This window comes from Melozone crissalis, unplaced genomic scaffold (genome assembly GCF_028551555.1).
Source record: "Melozone crissalis strain CALT ecotype California unplaced genomic scaffold, PUWL_Pcris_2 ptg000111l_1, whole genome shotgun sequence".
NCBI lineage: Eukaryota > Metazoa > Chordata > Aves > Passeriformes > Passerellidae > Melozone > Melozone crissalis.
This window is the reverse complement of record NW_026535888.1, coordinates 11,101,500-11,122,886: the sequence shown is the minus strand read 5'-3', so window position 1 is coordinate 11,122,886 and position 21,387 is coordinate 11,101,500. Positions and strand designations below refer to the sequence as shown.

The window sequence follows — 21,387 nt, the reverse complement described above, 5'->3', positions numbered from 1 at the left end:
CCAGCTCAGACCCTGTCCCTCACACCAGCTGCCATCCGTGCCCCAATCCCTTCCCCACCTCCATCTGCAGCCTCACCTCAGTGCCACCCTCAATGTCACCCCTGTCACCCGCACCCCCTCATCCTCCCTGCTGCTCTCACTGGTGCCACCTCCCTGTCCGTGTCCCTGCTGGCGTGTCCCCTGTCCCCTGTCCCCCGCGGGCTCTCAGGCTCGCTGTCTCCCGCAGGGGACCCGGCGGCGGAGGAGTGGTCGCAGTGGAGCGTGTGCTCGCTGACGTGCGGCCAGGGCTCCCAGGTGCGGACGCGCTCCTGCGTCTCCTCTCCCTACGGGACGCTGTGCAGCGGGCTGCTCCGGGAGACGCGCACCTGCAACAACACCGCCACCTGCCCAGGTACGGGGGACACCGGGGACAGCGGGGACAGGGCGGGGACATCGCGGGGACAGAGAGAACGCGTTTCTGAGACGTCCTCTGGGGTCTCCTCGGGGTGCCGTGGATGTTGCTGGGATGTTTCTGGGGTGTCCTCGGGGTGCTGTGGTGGATGAGAAGGGTGGCCTGGCGTGGTTGTGGATGCTCTCAGTGCTGTTGGCATCCCTCCATCCTCTCTTGGAATGGGTACCCTGCACCCCTGTGCCCTGTCAGGGATGTTGCTGCCAGGGATTGCTTCGGGAATTCCTTTCCATCCTCTCTCCTGGTGATGTGTGGGCTCCTCTTGGGTGTCCCTGAGGTTTTGTGCTGGAGCCTGGGGGATTTGGAGCCTGGGGGATTTGGAGCCTGGCATTCCAAGGGGTTCCCCCTGATGTGGGGCAGGAGGGGGCTGAGCTGCTCGGTGACTCGAGGCGGGTGACAGCAGGATGTCCTTTCCATCCTCTCTCCTGGTGGGCTCCTCCTGGATGTCCCCGAGGTTTTGTGATGGAGCCTGGGGGATTTGGAGCCTGGCATTCCCAGGGGCTCCCCCTGAGCTGCTTGATGACTCCAGCAGGATGCTGAGGATCTCCTGTCTGTCCATGGTGGTGTCCGTGTGTCTCATGTGGGACACAGGAGGGATCTCAGGGTGCCACAGTGGCAGCCACACTGCCCTGTCCTAATCTGGGGTGTTTTGAGTGATTTTCACCCCCAGGACATCAGTGTCTTTACCAGGGAGTGCTACCCTGTCCTGGCATTCTGAGGACATCAGAGCTTGAGGAGGAGCATCCTTTAGGATGGTCCCTGATCCTTTCCTGTGGATGTGAGGGGCAGATTGTGCTGGGTGTGCTGACAGGGATCAGGGTGACCTGTGTGTTGCTTTGAGGGGACGTGCGCCGCCAGTGCCAGCACCCCAAAAGGGAGGCTGCAGCAGCGCTGCCAGCTCAGGGATTTGGGATAAGAAATTCGGAAACTGTGCCCGGCTGAGCCCTGGGCAGGGTACAAGGGGTCTGCCGTGCCAGGACCCCTCAGAGGCTGGAGGGGCTGTGGTGGCAAAGGGACAGCCCTGGGGACATCAGGGACATTCAGGAGGTGGCCACAGGGCCAGATGCCATGGCTGAGGTTGATTCCATAATCGCTGAGGTCTCCACTCAAATCCTGCTCCCGAGCTACCCTCAAACATCAAATCCTGCTCCCTAGACACCCTCAAACACCAAATCCTGCTCCCTAGACACCCTCAAACAGCAAACCCCCCCGGGCTGTGCTGTGTTGCAGCTGCTGGCGCGTGGGAGCCGTGGTCCCCGTGGAGCCTGTGCTCGGTGACGTGCGGGCGAGGCGCCAGGACCAGGACGCGGCACTGCGCGGCCCCGCGGCGCCCGGGGAAGGGCTGCGAGGGCCCCCAGCTGCAGGCCAAGCCCTGCAATATCCAGACCTGCCCCGGTCAGTACCTCCCTCCTCTCCCCATGATCCTTTTTCCCGCTGGGAATGCCAGGAGATGGTGCCAGCTGAGTGCCAGTGTGCTGGCATGGATGGGTGGCACCGCCACCGGTGCTGTGACACTCGGTGCACTGTCCTGTCCCTGCTGGAGATCCAAGAGGAAATTTGGTGCTGTTGGCTGTGCCAGGGTCTCACGACCCTATCATGGGCAGAGGAACAGAGAGGAGGTGGCTCCTTCCCTGCCCCTTTCCTGTGCCTGGCACTGGGGTGGCACAGGGACGTTGTGGGGTACAGGGAGGTGACAAAGGGGGTTGGCTGCAGGGTCTGAGTGCACACAGGTGGCAGTGGCACAGGTGGCTGAGCTCCCGTGTCCATGAGGTCCATGCCAGGAGTGGCTGTGGTGGTGGCTGTGGGGTTTCTGTGGTGACAGGCACTGGGGTGGCACAGGGACGTTGTGGGGTACAAAGAGGTGACAAAGGGGGTTGGCTGCAGGGTCTGAGTGCATACAGGTGGCAGTGGCACAGCTGTCCCTTCATCCTGTGTGCCAGGAATGGCTGTGGTGGTGGCTGTGGGGTTTGTGTGGTGACGGGCAGGGATGCCATGTCTCAGATGTTGTCCCTGTGGGGACACCATGTGTGACAGCTGGAGCAGGAGGGAGCGCAGGAGCTGCTCCTGCAGCGGCTCTGACAGGGACGTGGCACCCATGGCACACAGCTTTGGCCATGGATGTCCTGTGGAGATGCTGCTGGAGTCTTGAGCTTGGCAGGGAACAATGCCAGGGCTGCTGGGTTTGGCGGGACTGATGATAAGTATGCTGGATTTGGTAAAAAGCAATGCCAGGGCTGCTGGATTTGGTCAGAAGTGATGCCAGGGACTCTGGGTGTGGTTAGAAGTGATGCCAAGGATGCTGAATTTGGAAGGACTGATGACAAGGATGCTGAATTTGGTTGGAAGCAACGCCAGGGATGCTGCATTTGGTAAAACGTAATGCCAAGGATGCTGGATTTGGCCAGAAGCAATGCCAGGGACTCTGGGTGTGGTTGGAAGTGATGCCAGGGCTGCTGGATTTGGTGGAAAGCAATGCCAAGGATGCTGGATTTGGCAGGACTGATGCCAGAGACGTTGGGTTTGGTTGGAAGCAATACCAAGGCTGCCAGAAATGCTACGTTCAGTGTGAGCAACACCAAGGTCCCCAGCCTGAGCGTGTCCCTTGCGTCCCAGCCAGTGGAAGGGTCAGTCCCAGTGACAATCCCCGCTGCCAGTACTGCCTGTCCAGGTTGAGCTGGCACATCCATGGGTTGGACCCGTTGCCTGGTGAGCCCAAGTGTGCAGTGGGAGCTGACACCTATCAGAAATTAGGGCAGGAAATGATGGATCTGACTCCACTGATATCAGAAGGCTAATTAATTGCTTTATTATGCTATGTTATTCTATTATATAATACATTGTATTACACTGAATCTGCCAAGCATTCAGCTCCACTCGACTGCCCAAAATCTCGTGATTGTCTGTGACCGTGTTCACAGGGGTCTGAGGATGAGGGAAGAGGTGAGGATCTGACTCCATGTTTCAGAAGGCTGATTTATTATTTTATGATATGTATTACATTAAAACTATACTAAAAGAATAGAAGAAAGGATTTTTTCAGAAGGCTGGCTAAGAATGGAATAGAAAGGGATGATAACAAAGGTTAGTGGCTTGGACAGAGAGTCCGAGACAGTTGGGCTGTGATTGATCATTAATTATAAACATCTAACATGGGCCAATCACAGATGCGCCTGTTGCATTCCACAGCAGCAGATACCCATTGTTTACATTTTGTTCCTGAGGCCTCTCAGCTTCTCAGGAGCAAAAATCCTAAGGAAAGGATTTTTCATGAAAAGATGTATGCGACAAATGTGAATCCCTTGCTTTTCTCTGTGAGGGGAAAGTGAACCCCAAAAACCATCTCGGGGAAGTTGTGCCTTGCTTTTCTCTGTGAGGGGAAAGTGAACCCCAAAATCATCCCGGGGAAGTTGTGCGCTGCTTTTCTCTGCGAAGAGAACTGCGGCTACAGACGCCGCTCTCCTTGTCCCCGCAGTGGAAGGGCAGTGGCTGCCGTGGGGCGCCTGGAGCCGCTGCTCCGTCACCTGCGCCAACGGCACCCAGCAGCGGACGCGCAGGTGCAGCGTGGCGGCCCCCCAGGGCTGGGCCGAGTGCCGGGGGGCCCACGCCGACGCCCGGGAGTGCTCCAACCCCACCTGTCCCAGTAAGGCCCCGCGCGCCGGGGGGGAACGGGGGGACGGCACCGCGCACCCGGCACGGGACACGGACAGGGGACAGGGACACGGACGGGGACAGGGATATGGACGGGGACAGGGACACGGAGAGGAGGACACGGACAGGGGAACAGGGACACAGACAGGGCAACAGGGCTATGGACAGGGACAGGGACACGGAGAGGAGCACACGGACAGGGGAACAGGGACACGGACAGGGGAACAGGGACACGGACAGGGGAACAGGGCTATGGATGGGGACAGGGACACAGAGAGGAGGACACGGACAGGGGAACAGGGACACGGACAGGGGAACAGGGCTATGGATGGGGACAGGGACACGGAGAGGAGCACACGGACAGGGGAACAGGGACACGGACAGGGGAACAGGGACACGGACAGGGGAACAGGGCTATGGATGAGGACAGGGACATGGAGAGGAGCACACGGACAGGGGAACAGGGACACGGACGGGGACAGGGACACGGAGAGGAGGATAGGGGGACAGCAATGCCACCACCTCCAGGACCGTGATGGGGACAGGGACAGGGGGACAGCAATGCCACCTCCAGGATGCAATGTCACCACGGGACATGGAGAGGAGGACAGGAACAGGGGAACAGGGACACGGATGGGGACAGGAACAGGGGAACAGGGACACGGACAGGGACAGGGGACGGCAACACGGACAGGGACAGGAGGACAGCAATGCCACCTCTGGGACCGTGATGGGGATAGGAACAGGGGGATAGCAGTGTCACCTCCAGGATCGTGATGGGGACAGGGACAGGGGGACAGGTGCCACGTCCAGGACAGGGACAGCGACACAGGGACAGAGACAAGGGGACAGCAGTGCCACCTCCAGGACCGGGACAGCGACAAGGGGACAGGGACAGAGGGACACCCTCAGGAGTGAGGACGGGAGGATGGCAGTGCCATCCCCAGGAGGGGGACATGGGAACAAGGACAGGAACTGGGACAGGAGGGTCCCAGTGCCACCCCCAGGACGGGGACAGGGACCCCACCGCGGTGTCCTCGTCCCTCCCAGCACTACCAGCTCGAGGCCGGTCCCCACCCCCGGGAATTCCTTGGGAATTTTTTGGGAATTGGGGGTGTCCCGGCTGGGCCTTGGGGTGTCCCGCGGTGTCCCCGTGGTGTCCCCACAGTGTCCTCATGGTGTCGCGGCTCAATAAAGGTCCCTGTGCCTCCTGAACTGGGAATACTGGGAATTCCGGGAATGCTGGGAATGTCGGTGATGCCAGGGATCACTGGGCACATCCAGCTGGAGGAGGTTGGCACTGTCCTCGCCATGGGTCGCGTTGGGGACCCGTCGGTGCCAGGTGGTGGTGGCGGGTCCCGCCGTGCTTTGGGCGTACAAGCACGAGGGAGATCTCACTGCGCACGTGGGGCTGGGGACGGCTCTGGGCGTGGGGACACCGGGCACAGGATGGACCACGAGGTCCCCATCCTGTCCTTCGAGCAGCTCCTTGTTTGTGGGAGAAGCGGTGGCACCGGTGGCAGCCACAGAGGGAGGTGGTGGCTGTGTGAGGTGGCTTTTTCTACACTTCCCACAAATTTCTCCCGAAGAAGTCCACAATGTTCAATTTGGGGACAAAGCAGGGCATGAATTGATAACTTTGGGAAAGTCTGGGAATGAGTCTTCAGCTAAATTCTGGAGTTTATAAGTTTGAGTGGCCTTGCTCAAACAAAGGGAAATGGAGAAAAAGCCAAATAACAAGGAAGGTACCTCTAATCTTCCCGTGGATGGTGGCAGGGAATGAGGGGCATCTGCAGCAGGATGGGCATCATCTGCAGCAGGATGGGCATCATCTGCAGCAGGATGGCATCTGCAGCAGGATGGGCACCATCTGCAGCAGGATGGGCATCATCTGCAGCAGGATGGGCATCTGCAGCAGGATGCCAGCCTGCTCTAAAAGAGATTTCAATCACTGACCCACGCATTTCACACTCCGCGGGTTTTCGACTCACAGCACGTGGGGCATCACCGATGGTGTCCCATCCCCGTCCCCGCGGGTGTCACTCTCCGTGAGCTGAACCAGGTGTCCCACAGTGTCCCCATCCCCACAGCAGACAGCAAGTGGGGTCCCTGGAACCACTGGAGCCTCTGCTCCAAGACCTGCGACACCGGCTGGCAGCGGCGCTTCCGCATGTGCGAGGGCACGGGCATGCAGGGCTACCCCTGCGAGGGCACCGGCGAGGAGGTGAAGACCTGCAACGAGAAGAAATGCCCAGGTACGGGGTACCCCCCACCCCACAGTGCCCCTCACCCCACATCTGGGCCGTGCTGATCCCCCCTTTCCCCCCCAGCCTACCACGAGATGTGCAAGGACGAGTACGTGATGCTGATGACCTGGAAGAAGACGGCTGCCGGGGAGATCATCTACAACAAATGTCCCCCCAACGCCACAGGTGAGCCCAGATGTCCCCAGGGCTGGCACAGGGCAGGATATGGTGGGGGGTTGAGCACCCCAAACCCCAAGAGAAGTGGGTGGCATGAGGGACAAGTGGCCCAAACCCCTCTGAGTTGGAGCAGAGGGTGTGGGTGGCATTTGGGTTGAGCAACTCCAAACCCATGGGCAGGGGGTGGCATTTGGGTCAGGCCCCTGGAGCCGGGCAGGGGGTGGTGGGTGACAATGGGGTCAAGTGCCCCTAAATCCCCTGGAATTTCACAGGGAGCTGTGGGTGACACTGGGGTCAAGCACCCCTAAATCCCCTGGCCCTGGAGCTGCACAGGGTGGCATGGGGGTGCCAGGAAGGGATGACAGTGCCAGCCCCAACCCCAAATCTCCGTCACAGGGACTGCCAGCCGCCGGTGCCTGCTGAGCCCCCATGGGGTCGCCTATTGGGGCGTGCCCAGCTTCGCCCGCTGCGTGTCCCACGAGTACAGATACTTGCATCTCTCAGTAGGTGCCCGCTCTGGCACGGCCCCTTCTGTCCCCTGGCCCTGTCCCTGGGGCTCTGTCCCATCCCTGGTGCTCCAAGAGCTTCTGTAGCATGGGGAAACTGAGGCACGGCTCTGTGGGTGGGCTGGGAAAGGGAGAAATGTTCTTGGGATGGGAAGGCTCCCCCAGATTCCCATGGAATCCCCTGTGGGGTGGGAAGAGGGATCCCATCCCAGAGCTGGAGGAGGGTTCTGGTTGGGGTTGTGTTCCTGTGTGTTTGGGAAAAGGCTTTTGGGATGGACAGGATGCCCCCTGCCCCCCATGGATGTCCCCAGACCTCCCTGGATGTCCCCAAACCCCTTTGAATGTCCCCAAACCCCTTTGAATGTCCCCAGACCAACCTGGATGTCCCCAAACCTTGGTGAATGTCCCCAGACCATCTGCACGTCCCCAAACCACTGTGAATGTCTCCAGACCAACCTGGATGTCCCCAGACCACCATGGATGTCCCCAAACCCCTCTGAATGTCCCCAGACCACCCTAGATGTCCCCAGACCAACCTGGATGTCCCCAAACCCCTGTGAATATCCCCAGACCACCCTGGATGTCCCCAAACCCCTGCGGACTCCCTCAACCTGCTCATCCTGCCCTAATTAACTCCGCAGTGTCCCTGGGGCGCTGGGGACACTAAGGCACACTCAGCACCGCTGTGGGGTGGTGCCAGCTAGGTGACACGGCTGTCCCCTCCCCGTGGCAGCTGCGGGAGCACCTGGCCAAGGGCCAGCGGGTGCTGGCAGGGGAGGGCATGTCGCAGGTGGTGCGGAGCCTGCTGGAGCTCATGGCCCGCAAGAGCTACTACAGCGGGGACCTGCTCTTCTCCGTGGACATCCTGCGCAACGTCACCGACACCTTCAAGAGGGCCACCTACATCCCGTCCTCCGAGGACGTGCAGGTAGCGGCTGGGGGGACGGAGAGGGTCCCCCGATCCCTGGGGAGGTGGCGGGCGGTCGGTCTGTCCGTCGGTCTGTCCCCAGCCCCGCTGAGCCCCGTCCCTGCAGCGCTTCTTCCAGGTGGTGAGCTACATGGTGGACGCGGAGAACCGGGAGAAGTGGGAGGATGCCCAGCAGGTGAGTGGCACAGGGGTGGTGGTGGTGGCGGCTGGGATGTCCCCACCACGGGAGTGTCCCTATCGTGGTGACAAATCCCAGTGGTTCTGGAGCTTTTCTCGTCTCCTGCAGGTCTCTCCTGGCTCCGTGCACCTGATGAAGGTGGTGGAGGACTTCATCCACCTGGTGGGGAACGCGCTGAAGGCTTTCCAGAGCTCCCTCATTGTCACTGACAACCTGGGTGAGCGGCAGGGTGGGACGGTGGTCACAGGGGTCTGAGGATGAGGGAAGAGATGAGGATCTGACTCCCAGTTTCAGAAGGCTTGATTTATTATTTTATGATATATATTATATTAAAACTATACTTCTCAGAAAATATCGCTGTTCCACACTCCCTCTGCTGCCACAGACATCTTTTATGAAAAATCCTTCCCTTAGGATTTTTCCTCCTGAGAAGCTGAGAGGCCTCAGGAACAAAATGTAAACAATGATTATCTGCTGCTGTGAAATGCAACCAGTGCATCTGGGATTGGCCCATGTTGGTTGTTTCTAATTAATGGCCAATCACAGTCCAGCTGTCCGGACTGTCTGGTCAGTCACAAGACTTCATTATCATTCTTTTCTGTTCTTAGCCAGCCTTCTGAAGAAATCCTTTCTTCTATTTTTTTAGTATAGTTTTAATGTAATATATATAATAAAATAATAAACATATATTTATATAATATTTATCATATATTTATATAAAATTATATATATTTATATATTATATATAATATATATTTGATTAATAGATATTAAAATCCAATATATATAATGTAATATAATATATAATATGTTATATATAAATATATAAAATATATATAAATATATAAATACATATAATAAGATAATGAATATATATTGATATAATATTGATATAATTTTATATATTGATATATGTTTATGTAATAAATATATATAATATATATTATATATTATATAGATTTGATTTATAGATATTCAAATCCAATATATATAATATAATATATATTATATATAGAATATATAAATATATAAAAATATAAATAAATAAATACATACATACATACATACATACATACATATATAATATAAACCATAAAATAATAAATCAAGTTCAACCTGAAACATGGAGCCACCATTCTCATCTCTTCCTTCATCCTGTGAACACCACCACACGAGTGTGGGGGGACCTGAGGGGACCCAGGCGCGGGGAGGTGACATCGCTGTCCCCTGACAGTGACCAGCATCCAGCGGGAGCCCGTGTCCGCTGTGTCCAGCGACATCAACTTCCCCATGAGGGGCCGGCGGGGGATGAAGGACTGGGCGCGCAGCTCCGAGGACAAGCTCTTCATCCCCAGGGAGGTGCTGAGCCTCGCCTCGGCAGGTGAGCGGGGAGGGCCCAGCTGTGGGCACATCTGGCGGGGTGGGCACAGCTGGAGGTGGGCGTGCGTCGGCCTGAGTGTCCCTGCATGTCTGGGACAGCACAGGTGTGTGCTTGCACATCTGAAGATCATTGAGTGTGCATATCTGGGAGTGTGCAGGTGTGCGCACAGGTGTGAAGGTGAGCATCTGGATGTGCACAGGTTTGTGAGCCTGCACATCTGGAATTGTGAATGCTGGGAGTGTGCACATGTGGGAGCATGCAGGTGGGCACAGAGGTGTGAATGTGGACATCTGGATGTGCCCATGTGTGTGAGCGTGCACATCTGGAGGCGTGCATGTTGGGAGTGTTCAGGTGTGCACACAGGTGTGAACACGGACATGTGAGTGCACATGTGGACGTGCGCACATGTGTGAGCCTGCACATCTGGAGGTGTGCATGCTGGGAGTGTGCACATCTGGGACCGCGCAGGTGTGCACAGGTGTGAACGTGAACATCCGGATGCGCACACGTGTGTGAGCCTGCACATCTGGGCGTGTGTAGGTGTGCACACACATGAGCCTGCACATCTGGAGGTGCCCATGAGTGCACACCTGCTGCAGATGTGGGCTCACATCTGGCTCCCATTCACACACACCTGAGCTGCACCCCCGGGCATGTGCAGGTGACCATGTGTGCCCTCGAGCCATGTGCCCCACACATCTGGGCGCACATCTGGCATGCCCTGAGTGTCCCCTCTCCCGTGTCACCCACCCTGTGCCTCTCTCTCTCTGCAGAAGCCGAGGAATCGTCGCACTTTGTCATCGGGGCGGTGCTGTACCGCACACTGGGGCTCATCCTGCCCCCGCCCAGGTGAGTGGCGCCGCCCCGCCGTGTCCCCCGCTGTCCCCCGGCCTGTCACAGCCCGTGTCCCTTCCCGCAGGAGCCCCCTGGCCGTCACCTCCAAGGTGCTGACGGTGACGGTGCGCCCGCCCACCCGGCCCGCGGAGCCGCTCGTGCTGGTGGAGCTGTCCCACATCATCAACGTGAGTGACCCCTCCCCTGGCACCTGGAATGTCCCGTCCCATGGTCATCAACATGAGTGTCCCTTCCCATGTCACCAGGATTGTCCCTTCCCATGTAATCAATCTGAGTGTCCCCTCCTGTCCCACATCATCAACGTGAGTGTCCCCTCCTCTGGCATCAATGTGAATGTCCCCTCCCATGTCACCATGAATGTCCCTTCCCATGAAATCAACGTGAGTGTCCCCTCCCCTGGCACTGGGGATGTCCCTTCCCACATCATCAATGTGAATGTCCCCTCTCATGTCACCATGAACGTCCCTTCCCACATTATCAATGTGAGTGTCCCCTCCCCTGAATGTCCCCTCCCTTGAGTTTCCCCTCCCATGTCTCCATGAATGTCCCTTCCCATGTCACCATGTCCCTCTTCCCACGTCACCAGTGTGTGTCCCTCTCCCACGCCACCATGAATGTCCCTCCCCACGTCACCAATGTGTCTCCTCCCACGACATCAACCTAAGTGTCCCCCTCCAATGTCATCAACGTGTCCCCTCCCCGTGTCATCAGCCTGTGTCCTCCCTGCCATGTCTATGTGACTGTTCGTGTCCCTCATCATCACTGAGTGTCCCCTCCCACGTCATTGTGAGCGTCCCCCTCTGTGTCATCCCCACAAGTGTCCCTTGTCCCATATTGCCATCGTGGCTGTCCCCTCCCGTGGTGTTGCCCTTCCTCATCAATGCTCCTGTGTCACCGATGAGCTCCTTCATCACCACCATGAGTGTCCCCTTCTGTGCCATCCCCACATCCACCACCCCGGCCCTGTGCCAGCCCTGGGGACATCCACACATGTCCCCCTCTGTGACATCCTTGTCCCATATTGCCATCGCGACTGTCCCCTCCTGTGGCATTGCCCTTCCTCATCATCAACCCCCCTGTGTCATCAATGAGTTCCTTCATCACCACCATGAGTGTCCCCTCCCACGCCATCCATGTGTCACCCTGCTGTCCCATCACCGTGTCCCCTCCCAGTCCCATGTGTGTCCCTGTCACCTGCAGGGACTGAACAGCAGTTCCCAATTTGTGTCATGGTCCCTGTTCCCACCATGGGGACGTGCCACCCCTGGGACACCCGGGGAATGTCCCCAAGGGGTGGCATGTCCCTGGTGGGGTGGGGACAGGCAGCTCTGACCTGTCCCTGTGTCCGCAGGGCACGTCCCACCCGCAGTGTGTCACCTGGGACTACTCGAGGACGTGAGTGAGGGACACGGGGACACTCTGGGGACAGGGCGGGGCTGGCAGTGCCAGGGGGCTGCTGGGAGGGAGGGGAGCAGGGATGGGAACAGGGATGGGGACAGGGATGGGGACAGGGATGGGGTCAGGGACAAGGAACATGGATGTGGGAACAGGGATGGGGGAACAGGGATGGGGGAATGGGGATGGGGACAGGGACAGGGACAGGGAACAGGGATGGGGGAACTGGAATGGAAACAGGGACAGGGAAGAAGGATGGGGAGCAGGGATAGGAATAGGGATAGGGAACAGGGATGGGGACAGGGACAAGGAACAGGGATGGGGGAACAGGGATGGGGACAGAGAACAGGGATGGAAACAGGGACGGGGAACAGGGACAGAAAGGAGGGATGGGAACAGGGACGGGAGAGCTGGGATGGGAAGAGGGATGTGGAACAGGGATGAGAACAGGGACAGGGTAACAGGGATATGGGAACAGGGATGGGAGGGCAGGGATGGGAGCAGGAATGGAAACAGGGTCAAGGAACCAGGACCATCGCTTCCCTCACCCCAGCCCCACTGGCACGGGTGAATTGAGCTCCCACGGGATCGATGTGGCCCCGGAGCCGCTGCCAGGCTGCCAGATGTGATTTGTTAGCGCTGGCAGGAATGAGGGAAAGTAGGGCAGGAAGGGGGGTGGGCAGCGCAGCGGGCTGGGGGAGGGCACTGCCAGCCCCCCTGCCCAGGTAGCCACGGGAACCCCACGGTTTGGGGTCACTGGTTCCATTCATCCCCCAAACCAGTGGGGAGGTGTTGGCTGTGATGAGCGTGGCAGGTCCCAGCCCTGCCCCAGGGACATCCCCACCAGCTGTCCCACAGACCCAGTTCCTGCTTTTCCTGACCTGCTGGGAGCTGTGGTTGCTCTTCCTGGGTGTGGGAGTGCCACCCCACTCTCTGCCCCCTCACTGGGGGCATCCCATGGCAGGAGGGGTCCCTGTGGCAGGAAGGGTCCTCAGGGTGGAGAAATCCCTTTAATATGAAGGGTCCCCATGGCAGGAGGGTCCCCAAAGGGTTGGGTCCCCATAAAAAGAGGGGTCCCCATAAAAGGGGCGTCCCCATGGGGGAGAGATCCTTCTAATAGGACAGCCCCCATGACAGAAGGGTCCTCAAGGGTGGGAGGGGTCCCCAAGGCCAGGAGGGATCCCAAAGACAGAGGGGTCCCCATAATGAGGGGTCCCAAAGACAGAGGGGTCCCCATAATTAGGGACAGAGGGGTCCCCATAATGAGGACCCCATGGAGGGAGGGGTCCCCATGGAGAGAGGGAATCATTGCACCCCCCTGGGAGGGGACACAGGTGCCAGGGGGGCTCTTGGGGCTGTTCCTGCCTGTCCTGGCACTGCCCTGCCCCTCTCTGAGATGTTTCTTCCCTCTCAAATCTCTGTGGGACGATTAAACCCAAAGCCTTCCAGGGCAGGGATGGTTTCACCCCCTCCCCAAGCTTGGGGGGTCCCTGGCAGCGCCCCCTCTGTGCCTCCCCCTGGGAGGGGAGGGCAAGGCCAGGAAGGGGTTAACCCCGGAGAGGCGTGAGGGGCTGCCGCGTGTTTGATCATTTCAAATTGCTCTCCCTCTGCTCTCTCCTGCCATTAATCAGCGATGCTGGCCTGGGAAACTGGGACACGGAGAGCTGCCAAACCCTGGAGACCCTCCCGGCGCACACCAAGTGCCAGTGCCGCCAGCTCGCCACCTTCGCCGTGCTCGCCCAGCTGCCCAGGGACCTGGTAGGGGACAGGGACAGGCTGGGGACAGGCTGGGGACACGGGATGTGGCTGGGGAGTGACCCCTGGGCTGGGCAGGGGCGGTCCTGAGGGAGGGTGGGGATGAGCACGGAGCATTTCTAGGATGAGGTGGGCACTGGAAGGTGGGGATGGGCACAGAACATTTCTAGGATGAGGTGGGCACTGGAAGGTGGGGATGGGCACAGAACATTTCTAGGATGAGGTGGGCACTGGAGGGTGGGAATGGGTAACGGGCATTTCTAGGATGAGGTGGGCACTGGAGGGTGGGGATGGGCATGGAGCATTTCTAGGACGAGGTGGGTGTTGGAGGATTGGGGTGTCCCCAGCAGCCGGGGACCCCCAGCACCCCCAGCACCCCCAGCACCTCCAGCACCCCCAGCAGGGTGGGATTGTGTGGGCAGGGGCTGCCATGGTCCCCAGAGCTCCATACCGGGCCCTGCAGTGTGCCAGGAGGGGAGGGGGCACCCCATTGCTATTCCCTGTTGGCACAGAGTCCCCTTTGGCAGTGCCACCACTGCCACCAACCCCTTCTGGCACCAGAGGGGCTGGCAGGGAGCAGTGGGGAGGGGGCTGGGCTCAGCCTATGTGTCCCCCCAGGCCATGGACCCCTCGGGGACGCCGTCGGTGCCGCTGATGATCGGCTGCGCCGTGTCCTGCATGGCCCTGCTGACCCTGCTGGTGATCTACGCCGCCTTCTGGAGGTGACCCGAGGGGACATGGGGACATGGGGGGCTCCTGGGGCGTGGGGCTGTGTGGGGAGGGGGTGACAAATGGGGACAGGGCACTGGGGAAGGGTCAGCATCAATGGGATTAATGGGAATGGAAAACTTGGGTGGGAGAAGATGCCTGGGACTGTCCCCATCACAGGAGAGTGCCCACCCTGTGACAGCATGGGACAAGGGATGGGGACAGGGACAAGGACAAGGAACAGGGACAGGGGACAGGGACAGGGACAAGAGACAGGGACAGGGGACAGGGGACAGGGGACAGGGACAAGGACAGGGACAAGGACAAGGGACAGGGACATGAGACAGGGACATGGGACAGGGACAGGGACAGGGACATGGGACGACGGACAAGTGACAGGGGACAAGGGACAAGGAACAGGGACAAGGGACAGAGACATGGGACAAGGGGCAAGGCCAGGGACAGGCTGGCCCCACGCCGCTCCTGCCGCAGGTTCATCAAGTCGGAGCGCTCCATCATCCTGCTCAACTTCTGCGTCTCCATCCTGGCTTCCAACATCCTCATCCTCGTGGGCCAGTCCCAGATGCTCAGCAAGGTGGGTGCCACCACCTTGCCACCACCCTGCCACCCTCGGCCACTCGCCTGGTCCCCTGCTGGCTCCCAGCTGCAGATTGGATTTGGATTAACTCGATCCCGGGATTAAATCCCCCGTGCTTTGACACAAACCTCGCCGGGGCATGGGCGTTTAACCACCGCGGTGCCAGACACTGATGTCCCCGTGATGTCCCCGTGTCCCCCCTGCAGGGCGTGTGCACCATGACCGCCGCCTTCCTCCACTTCTTCTTCCTCTCGTCCTTCTGCTGGGTGCTGACCGAGGCCTGGCAGTCCTACCTGGCGGTGATCGGCCGGATCCGGACACGCCTGGTCAGGAAACGCTTCCTGTGCTTGGGATGGGGTAAGAGCCCGGCCTGGCTGTGCAAATCTTTATTTCTGAATAAAGAATCTTCATTATTTACAAATCTCCCAGCCTGGCTGGGAGGGGGGCACCCCTTGCCCGTCCCTGGCACACCCCAGGCTCAGTGTGATGGCGCTCACAGGGGTCTGAGGATGAGGGAAGAGATGAGGATCTGACTCTATGTTTCAGAAGACTTGTTCTATATTAATATTATTAATTATTAATATATATTTATTATTATCTGCATATTTTAATATATAATAAAATATTAACATTAAATTATTAAATTATTAAATTATTAAAATAGGATATTATAAATATTATATTAAATAAAAAGGATATATAAATAAAGATATAAAAATATAAAAATATATAAAGATATAAATATATAAATACATAATAAAATATTATATTAAAATATTATAAAATATTCTATTAAAATATTATAAATATTATACATATTAAAAATAAAATATTATAAGGAAACATTAATTAAATACCATGATTTTATGACATTTATATATTATTATTTATTATATATATTATTATTTTTCATTTTATATTCATATTATTTTATTGTATATATTACATTTAAACTATACTAAAAGAATAGAAGAAAGGATTTCATCAGAAGGCTGGTTAAGAGTAGAATAGGAAAGACTGATAGCAAAGGCTTGTGGCTCAGGCTCTCTCCGAGCCAGCTGACTGTGATTGGCCATTAATTAGAAACAACCACATCAGCCCGATCCCAGATGCGCCTGTTGCATCCCACAGCAGCAGATAACCATTGTTTACATTTTGTTCCTGAGGCCTCCCAGCTTCTCAGGAGGAAAAATCCTAAGGAAAGGATTTTCCATAAAAGATGTCTGCGACACATCAGAGGGGAAACTGAGGCACAGCAGAGGAAAGCAGACCTGGGTGTCTCAGTGGTGGCACCCTCAGGAGCTGTCAGAGGAGCTCCATCGCTGTCCCCACCCCTGGAGCTGGCATGGGGTGGGGACAGTGCCACCTTTCTCCATCTCCTCCATCCCCGTGTCCCCTCTCCAGGGTTGCCAGCCCTCGTGGTCGCCGTCTCTGTTGGATTCACGCGGACCAAAGGCTACGGGACAGCGAGCTAGTATGTGGGGACAGGGGACACGGGGTGGTGGAGACAGGGGACAATGGGGCAGGGCATGGTGGCTGCTGAGGGTTCGCTGGGAGCAGGGCACAACCACAGGGCTGTCCCTGACCCGCCACCCTGTGTCCCCTGCAGCTGCTGGCTCTCGCTGGAGGGCGGTTTGCTCTACGCCTTTGTAGGACCCGCTGCTGTCATCGTGCTGGTGAGCCCTGGGCCCCCCAAACCCCACCCTGGGGAGGCTGGTGGCAGCTGCTGGCGCGGGCAGGGGTCTCCATGCCAGCCCTGAGCCCCCCCTCCCGCAGGTGAACATGCTGGTGGGCATCATCGTCTTCAACAAGCTCATGTCCCGCGACGGCATTTCAGATAAGTCCAAAAAGCAGCGAGCTGGGTAAGTGTGTGCCCTGTGCCCCACGAGAGGGGGTCCCAGGGGTGCCCCCAGACCCCCACACCCTGCCGGGGGCTGGGCATGGGGTGCCCAAGCAGCGGGCACGGGATGGGGCAGAATTCATTACATCAACAGGCGGTGGGGGCCAAGCCCAGGGTGAGCACAGCCCCTCCTCGTTGGGGGCTGCTGGAGGGGCAGAATTTGGGGGGCAGCCCCCCGGGGAAGGGGGGGGGTCCGCAGGCTGCAGCCCCCCCTCCGTGCCCGCCCCCTCCCCTGCCGCTTGGCCACCCCCCTTCGCCATTAACAGCTGCCACCCTCGACTAACCCGACGCTCTCTCTCTTTCTCTCTCTCTCTTTCTTCTCCTCCTCCCATTTGCTTCTTGCCTGTGTGTCCGTCCATCCATCCATCCATCCCTCCATCCATCTGTCCGTCCATCTGTCCATCCTTCCCGCCCTCTCCCTGCCGTCCTGCCTTGCTCCCTCCCCTCTCCCCATGCCTGCATCCCTCCTCCTCCTCCTCCTCCTCCTCGTCCCCGCGTGGCCCGGTCCTGGCCGCGGGGCGCCGGGGGGGCGCTGGGCCCGTAGCTCCAAGCCCCCCCCGTGCGGCAGCCTGCTGCTGAAATGCACCAAGTGCGGCGTGGTGTCCAGCGCGGCCATGACCTCCGCCACCGCCAGCAGTGCCATGTTAGTGCCCGTCCCGCGCCCCCCGCCCCGAGCACAGCGCGGGGAGGGGGCTCTGGGCATCTCTGGGGGCGGGTTGGGGGTCCCCGAGGGGATGGAAGGAAGGAAGGAAGGAAGCAAGGAAGGGTGACGCTGTGTGCTCGGGGCGGGGTGTCCCATCACGTCTGCATGGCATGGCTTCCCATGGCAGGTCACCTCATTGCTGGGGTTGGGGGGGCTCATCTGGCCTGGGGTGGGGGACCCTCGGGATGTCCCTCCTCATGGAGTGTGGCTGCCAAAGTACCCACTCATGGGGGTTTGGTCACAATAGAGGCAGCCCCAAAATTCGCTGCTAAAAAAGAGAAAAAATCCCCCAAATCCTCTCTCTGCTGTTCTGTTGGCCGTGGGAGGGTGGAGGTGGCCCCGTGTCCCCCCAGCATGCTGTGGCTGTGTGGGGACAGGGACACACAGGGGTTTGGTCACAACAGAGACAGCCCCAAAATTTGCTGCTAAAAAAAGATAAAAAACCCAAAAAATCCCCTCTCTGCTGTTCTGGTGGCCGTGGGAGGGTGGCAGTGTCTCCGTGTCCCCCCAGTACGCTGTGGCTGTGTGGGGACAGGTACACACCTGAGGGGTTGAAGCCCACAGGTCCCCTCAACCCTCAGTCCCCAGCCAGCGCTGGCTTGGGGACACTGAGGACGAGGGGACAGCTGTGTCACACAGCCCCGGCCATGCTTGTGGAGTTTGGGGGCTGCTGTGGGGAGGGGGTGATGCTCGGGGGGCTCTCCCAGGGCATCCCCACCCTTCAGGCTCACCCCGGCCCCTCTCTCCCTGCGCCAGGGCATCGCTGTGGAGCTCCTGCGTGGTCCTGCCTCTGCTGGCGCTGACCTGGATGTCGGCCGTGCTCGCCATGACCGACCGGCGCTCCATCCTCTTCCAGGTCCTCTTCGCCGTCTTCAACTCCGTCCAGGGCTTCGTCATCATCACCGTGCACGGCTTCCTGCGCCGAGAGGTGGGGGCGGCGCCGGAGGGGCGCCGGGGGACAGCCCTGGCCGCGGGGCCGTGACCGGCTCTGTCCCCGCAGGTCCAGGACGTGGTCAAGTGTCAGATGGGGGGGTGCAGGAGCGAGGAGAATGAGAACTCGCCCGACTCCTGCAAGAACGGGCAGGTGCAGATCCTGGTGAGTGGGTCCCCCCCTGGAGACCCCCGCCGCCGCTGCTGCCCGTGCCTGGCCATGCTGCTTCATTTCCCCGTGTCTCTCCCTTCTCTTTCTCTCCTCTCTGTCTCGCTCTCTCCCTTCTTTCTGGATTTTTATAGACAGATTTTGAAAAGGACGTTGACCTGGCGTGTCAGACAGGTGAGCTCACCTCTGTTGGCCACACCTGGGAGGGACAGGCAGCACAAGCCAGGGGAGGGTCTCTCCTGTGCCCCCTACCCTCCGTGGCACCCTCCGGGCCGGCTCTGACCCCATTCCCTTCTCACAGTGCTGTTCAAAGAGGTGAACACCTGCAACCCCGCCACCATCACGGGCACCTTGTCGCGCATCTCCCTGGATGGAGACGAAGACCCCAAGCTCAACACCACCTCGGAGGGCGGCCTGGGCTTCTCCAGCCTGCCCGGCAACATCCCCCCCGCCAGCATCCTGGTGCAGGTGCCCAAGATGACGCCCAACGTGGTGGCGGGTCTGACCGAGCTGGGCGAGCCGCCAGCACAGCAGCTCAGCCTGGAGGCGCCGGGTCCCGTTTACCTGTGCACCGAGAGCAGCCTGAGGCCCCTGGAATACGGCTGGATCCGGGCTCCTGAGCCGCCACGGGAGAGCGATTACATGATGCTGCCCCGGCGCACCAGCAGCCTCAAGCGCTTCCCGCGGGAGGAAGGAACGCTCGGTGCCGGAGCGGAGGAAGCGGTGCCCGGAGGGACGGGACGCCCAGCGGCAGAAGGGGACGCCTATCCCGGCTTTGTGGCCGTGGATCACGTCAACGTGAACCTCAACCAGCCCTACGCCACGGTGAAGGCGCCCTACGGCCTGCAGTTCAAGCAGCACCCCACGGTGAGGCAGATCCTGGCCTCGGAGCTGTCAGAGCGCAGCCGCACCATGCCCCGCACCGTGCCCGGCTCTGCCATGAAAGTGGGGTCCCTGGAGGTGAGCGGGGGGCTGGTACCCATGTGCACACTTGTGGGGAGGGATCTGTGTGCCCAGGACACAAATGCACGTGTAGGGTTGCATGAATTCCCCCCGTGCCATCCCAGCCTTGGCGGGATGAGCTCCGTGTCCCCAGCTGGGCATGGATAGGGGCTGGCATGAGCCCCTAAACCCTGTTCCCCCTCATCCTGGCCCTGCAAAGACCTTTCCCTTTTCTTCTCCATCTCCTCCCCTGCTCCTGCCTGTCCCCCTGCCAGAGGAAGAGGTTGCGGTACTCTGACCTGGACTTTGAGGTAAGTCCTGCCATGGAGGTGGCACCGGTGCCATCGTGGGGGACTGATCCAGGCTGTCCCCACTCCTTTTGCCCCACCAGCAGCTCCTGAGCTCTGAGGGGTTTAGACCAGGCAGTACCAAGCGTTGGCTCTGGATTAAAACACCGATGATGAGCGTGGAGTGCTGGTCTGGGATGCCAGGGATTGGGACAGGGATGGGGACAGTGCCAAGGGACAGGGGACACAGCCGGCAGAGTCGATGGCCACAGGCCCTGCTCTGCCCCCGCAGAAGGTGATGCACACACGGAAACGCCATTCGGAGCTCTACCACGAGCTCAACCAGAAATTCCACACGCTGGACCGGTACCGGGCTCCGTCCACCGGCTCCTCCAAGGTGAGGACCTGGAGGCCCTGTCCTGCCCTGGCGTGTGCCCTGCCAGCCTTTCCCTCCTCCCGCATGGACTGTGGCACCCCGGGGACACTCAGGGCACCCAGGGGCGCCGCCGGGGCTGAGCGCTGGCGTTTTTCCACAGCGAGAAAAGCGGTGGAGCGTCTCTTCGGGCGGCGGGGACAAGAGCACGGCCAACGTAAGTCCTGACTCCTCCTGGGGGTGTTGTGGAGAGGGCAGGAGGTGGCTGCCGCACAGAGCTTGCCCACAGCTGCCCCTCACCCTGCAGGATGTGACCAGCCCCGAGGAGCAGCGGCCGAAGGCTCCGGCAGCGCCGCCCAAGCCATGGAGCACGTTCAAGGCCATGACACTGGGCTCGCTGCCCAGCGCCCAGCGGGACCGGCTGGAGCTGTGCAGGGCAGACTGGGACAGCCACTGCGCTGGCCTGGATGCAGCCGACGGCGATTTCCAGACGGAGGTGTGAGCCCCGGAGGTGCTGCCGCCGCCGCCGCCGCCCCGCGCGCGGCCCCACTGGGTTTGCTCCGAACCCCGGGGCAGCCGGGGGGTCCCTGCCCCTCGGGAGGGCCGCCTCCCACCCGTCCTCATGCGGTTCCTCCTCCTCCCGCCACCCCCAGGACGCGGGTGTGGAGGGGACCCGCGCCCTCTCCCCCCACCCATCCCCAAAATGCTCCCCCACGCTCACGCCTGCACCCCAACCCCCGGGGCAGGACCGGCCCGTGGAGGCCCTCAGACCTTTGTTCTTTTCTACCGGGATGTTTCTTCTTCTTCTTCTTCTTCTTCACGCCGTGCACCGTGTGCACGCCAGCGGCCGCCCCCCGGGACCCCCCCCAAAAAGCGCCGGGAGCCCCACGGCCGCCCCCTCCCAGCCCTCCCCACCGTCCCCCACCCCACGGGGCAGGTGCTGTTGTTGTTGGAAATAAAATTCACTCTCTGTGGTGCCGTGGGGCCGTGGGCGCTGCCTCGTGCTTGGCCTGGGGGTGGCTGTCACCCAGTGTCACCCAGTGTCACCCAATGTCACAGCCTGCACCCCCCTGCCCAAAAATCCCACCCTGAGCAAGGCTGATCCTGCACCCACGTGCTGCAAATGAGCGTCTGATCATGGGAGCTGGGAAAGTAATTATAGAGAAATTAATCTGGGAGTAAATTAGGAATCTTGGAGGTCATCACCACGTGGAGTCGCTCCAGGTGGGCTGCCCAGCGCTGCGGGAGCATCCCAGCATC

At 59.3% G+C, this 21,387-nt stretch overlaps 1 protein-coding gene across 7 annotated transcripts in view; it reads left to right on the top strand.

Annotated features, from left to right (window-relative positions):
- The window catches only part of ADGRB2 (adhesion G protein-coupled receptor B2), a 36,658-nt gene extending 15,594 nt beyond the window's left edge, over positions 1-21,064 (top strand). For 2 of the 7 annotated variants that reach the window (XM_054292501.1, XM_054292502.1), the window contains exons 4-31: positions 227-391; positions 3,921-4,088; positions 6,187-6,351; positions 6,427-6,528; positions 6,916-7,022; positions 7,759-7,953; positions 8,060-8,128; positions 8,240-8,348; positions 9,366-9,512; positions 10,286-10,361; positions 10,432-10,534; positions 11,719-11,762; positions 13,394-13,520; positions 14,136-14,239; positions 14,718-14,820; positions 15,030-15,180; positions 16,228-16,297; positions 16,433-16,499; positions 16,600-16,685; positions 17,268-17,366; positions 18,183-18,354; positions 18,427-18,522; positions 18,660-18,699; positions 18,827-19,485; positions 19,743-19,778; positions 20,047-20,151; positions 20,291-20,344; positions 20,435-21,063. In XM_054292501.1, coding sequence (XP_054148476.1) covers positions 227-391; positions 3,921-4,088; positions 6,187-6,351; positions 6,427-6,528; positions 6,916-7,022; positions 7,759-7,953; positions 8,060-8,128; positions 8,240-8,348; positions 9,366-9,512; positions 10,286-10,361; positions 10,432-10,534; positions 11,719-11,762; positions 13,394-13,520; positions 14,136-14,239; positions 14,718-14,820; positions 15,030-15,180; positions 16,228-16,297; positions 16,433-16,499; positions 16,600-16,685; positions 17,268-17,366; positions 18,183-18,354; positions 18,427-18,522; positions 18,660-18,699; positions 18,827-19,485; positions 19,743-19,778; positions 20,047-20,151; positions 20,291-20,344; positions 20,435-20,629 — 3,614 coding nt within the window. In that variant the 3' untranslated portion in view covers positions 20,630-21,063. Of the gene's footprint in view, positions 1-226; positions 392-1,678; positions 1,844-3,920; positions 4,089-6,186; positions 6,352-6,426; positions 6,529-6,915; positions 7,023-7,758; positions 7,954-8,059; positions 8,129-8,239; positions 8,349-9,365; positions 9,513-10,285; positions 10,362-10,431; positions 10,535-11,718; positions 11,763-13,393; positions 13,521-14,135; positions 14,240-14,717; positions 14,821-15,029; positions 15,181-16,227; positions 16,298-16,432; positions 16,500-16,599; positions 16,686-17,267; positions 17,367-18,182; positions 18,355-18,426; positions 18,523-18,659; positions 18,700-18,826; positions 19,486-19,742; positions 19,779-20,046; positions 20,152-20,290; positions 20,345-20,434 lie in introns of all 7 variants that reach the window. The other 5 variants (XM_054292508.1, XM_054292503.1, XM_054292507.1 and 2 more) reach the window with 5 other exon arrangements.
- Positions 21,065-21,387: the final 323 nt, after the last annotated feature.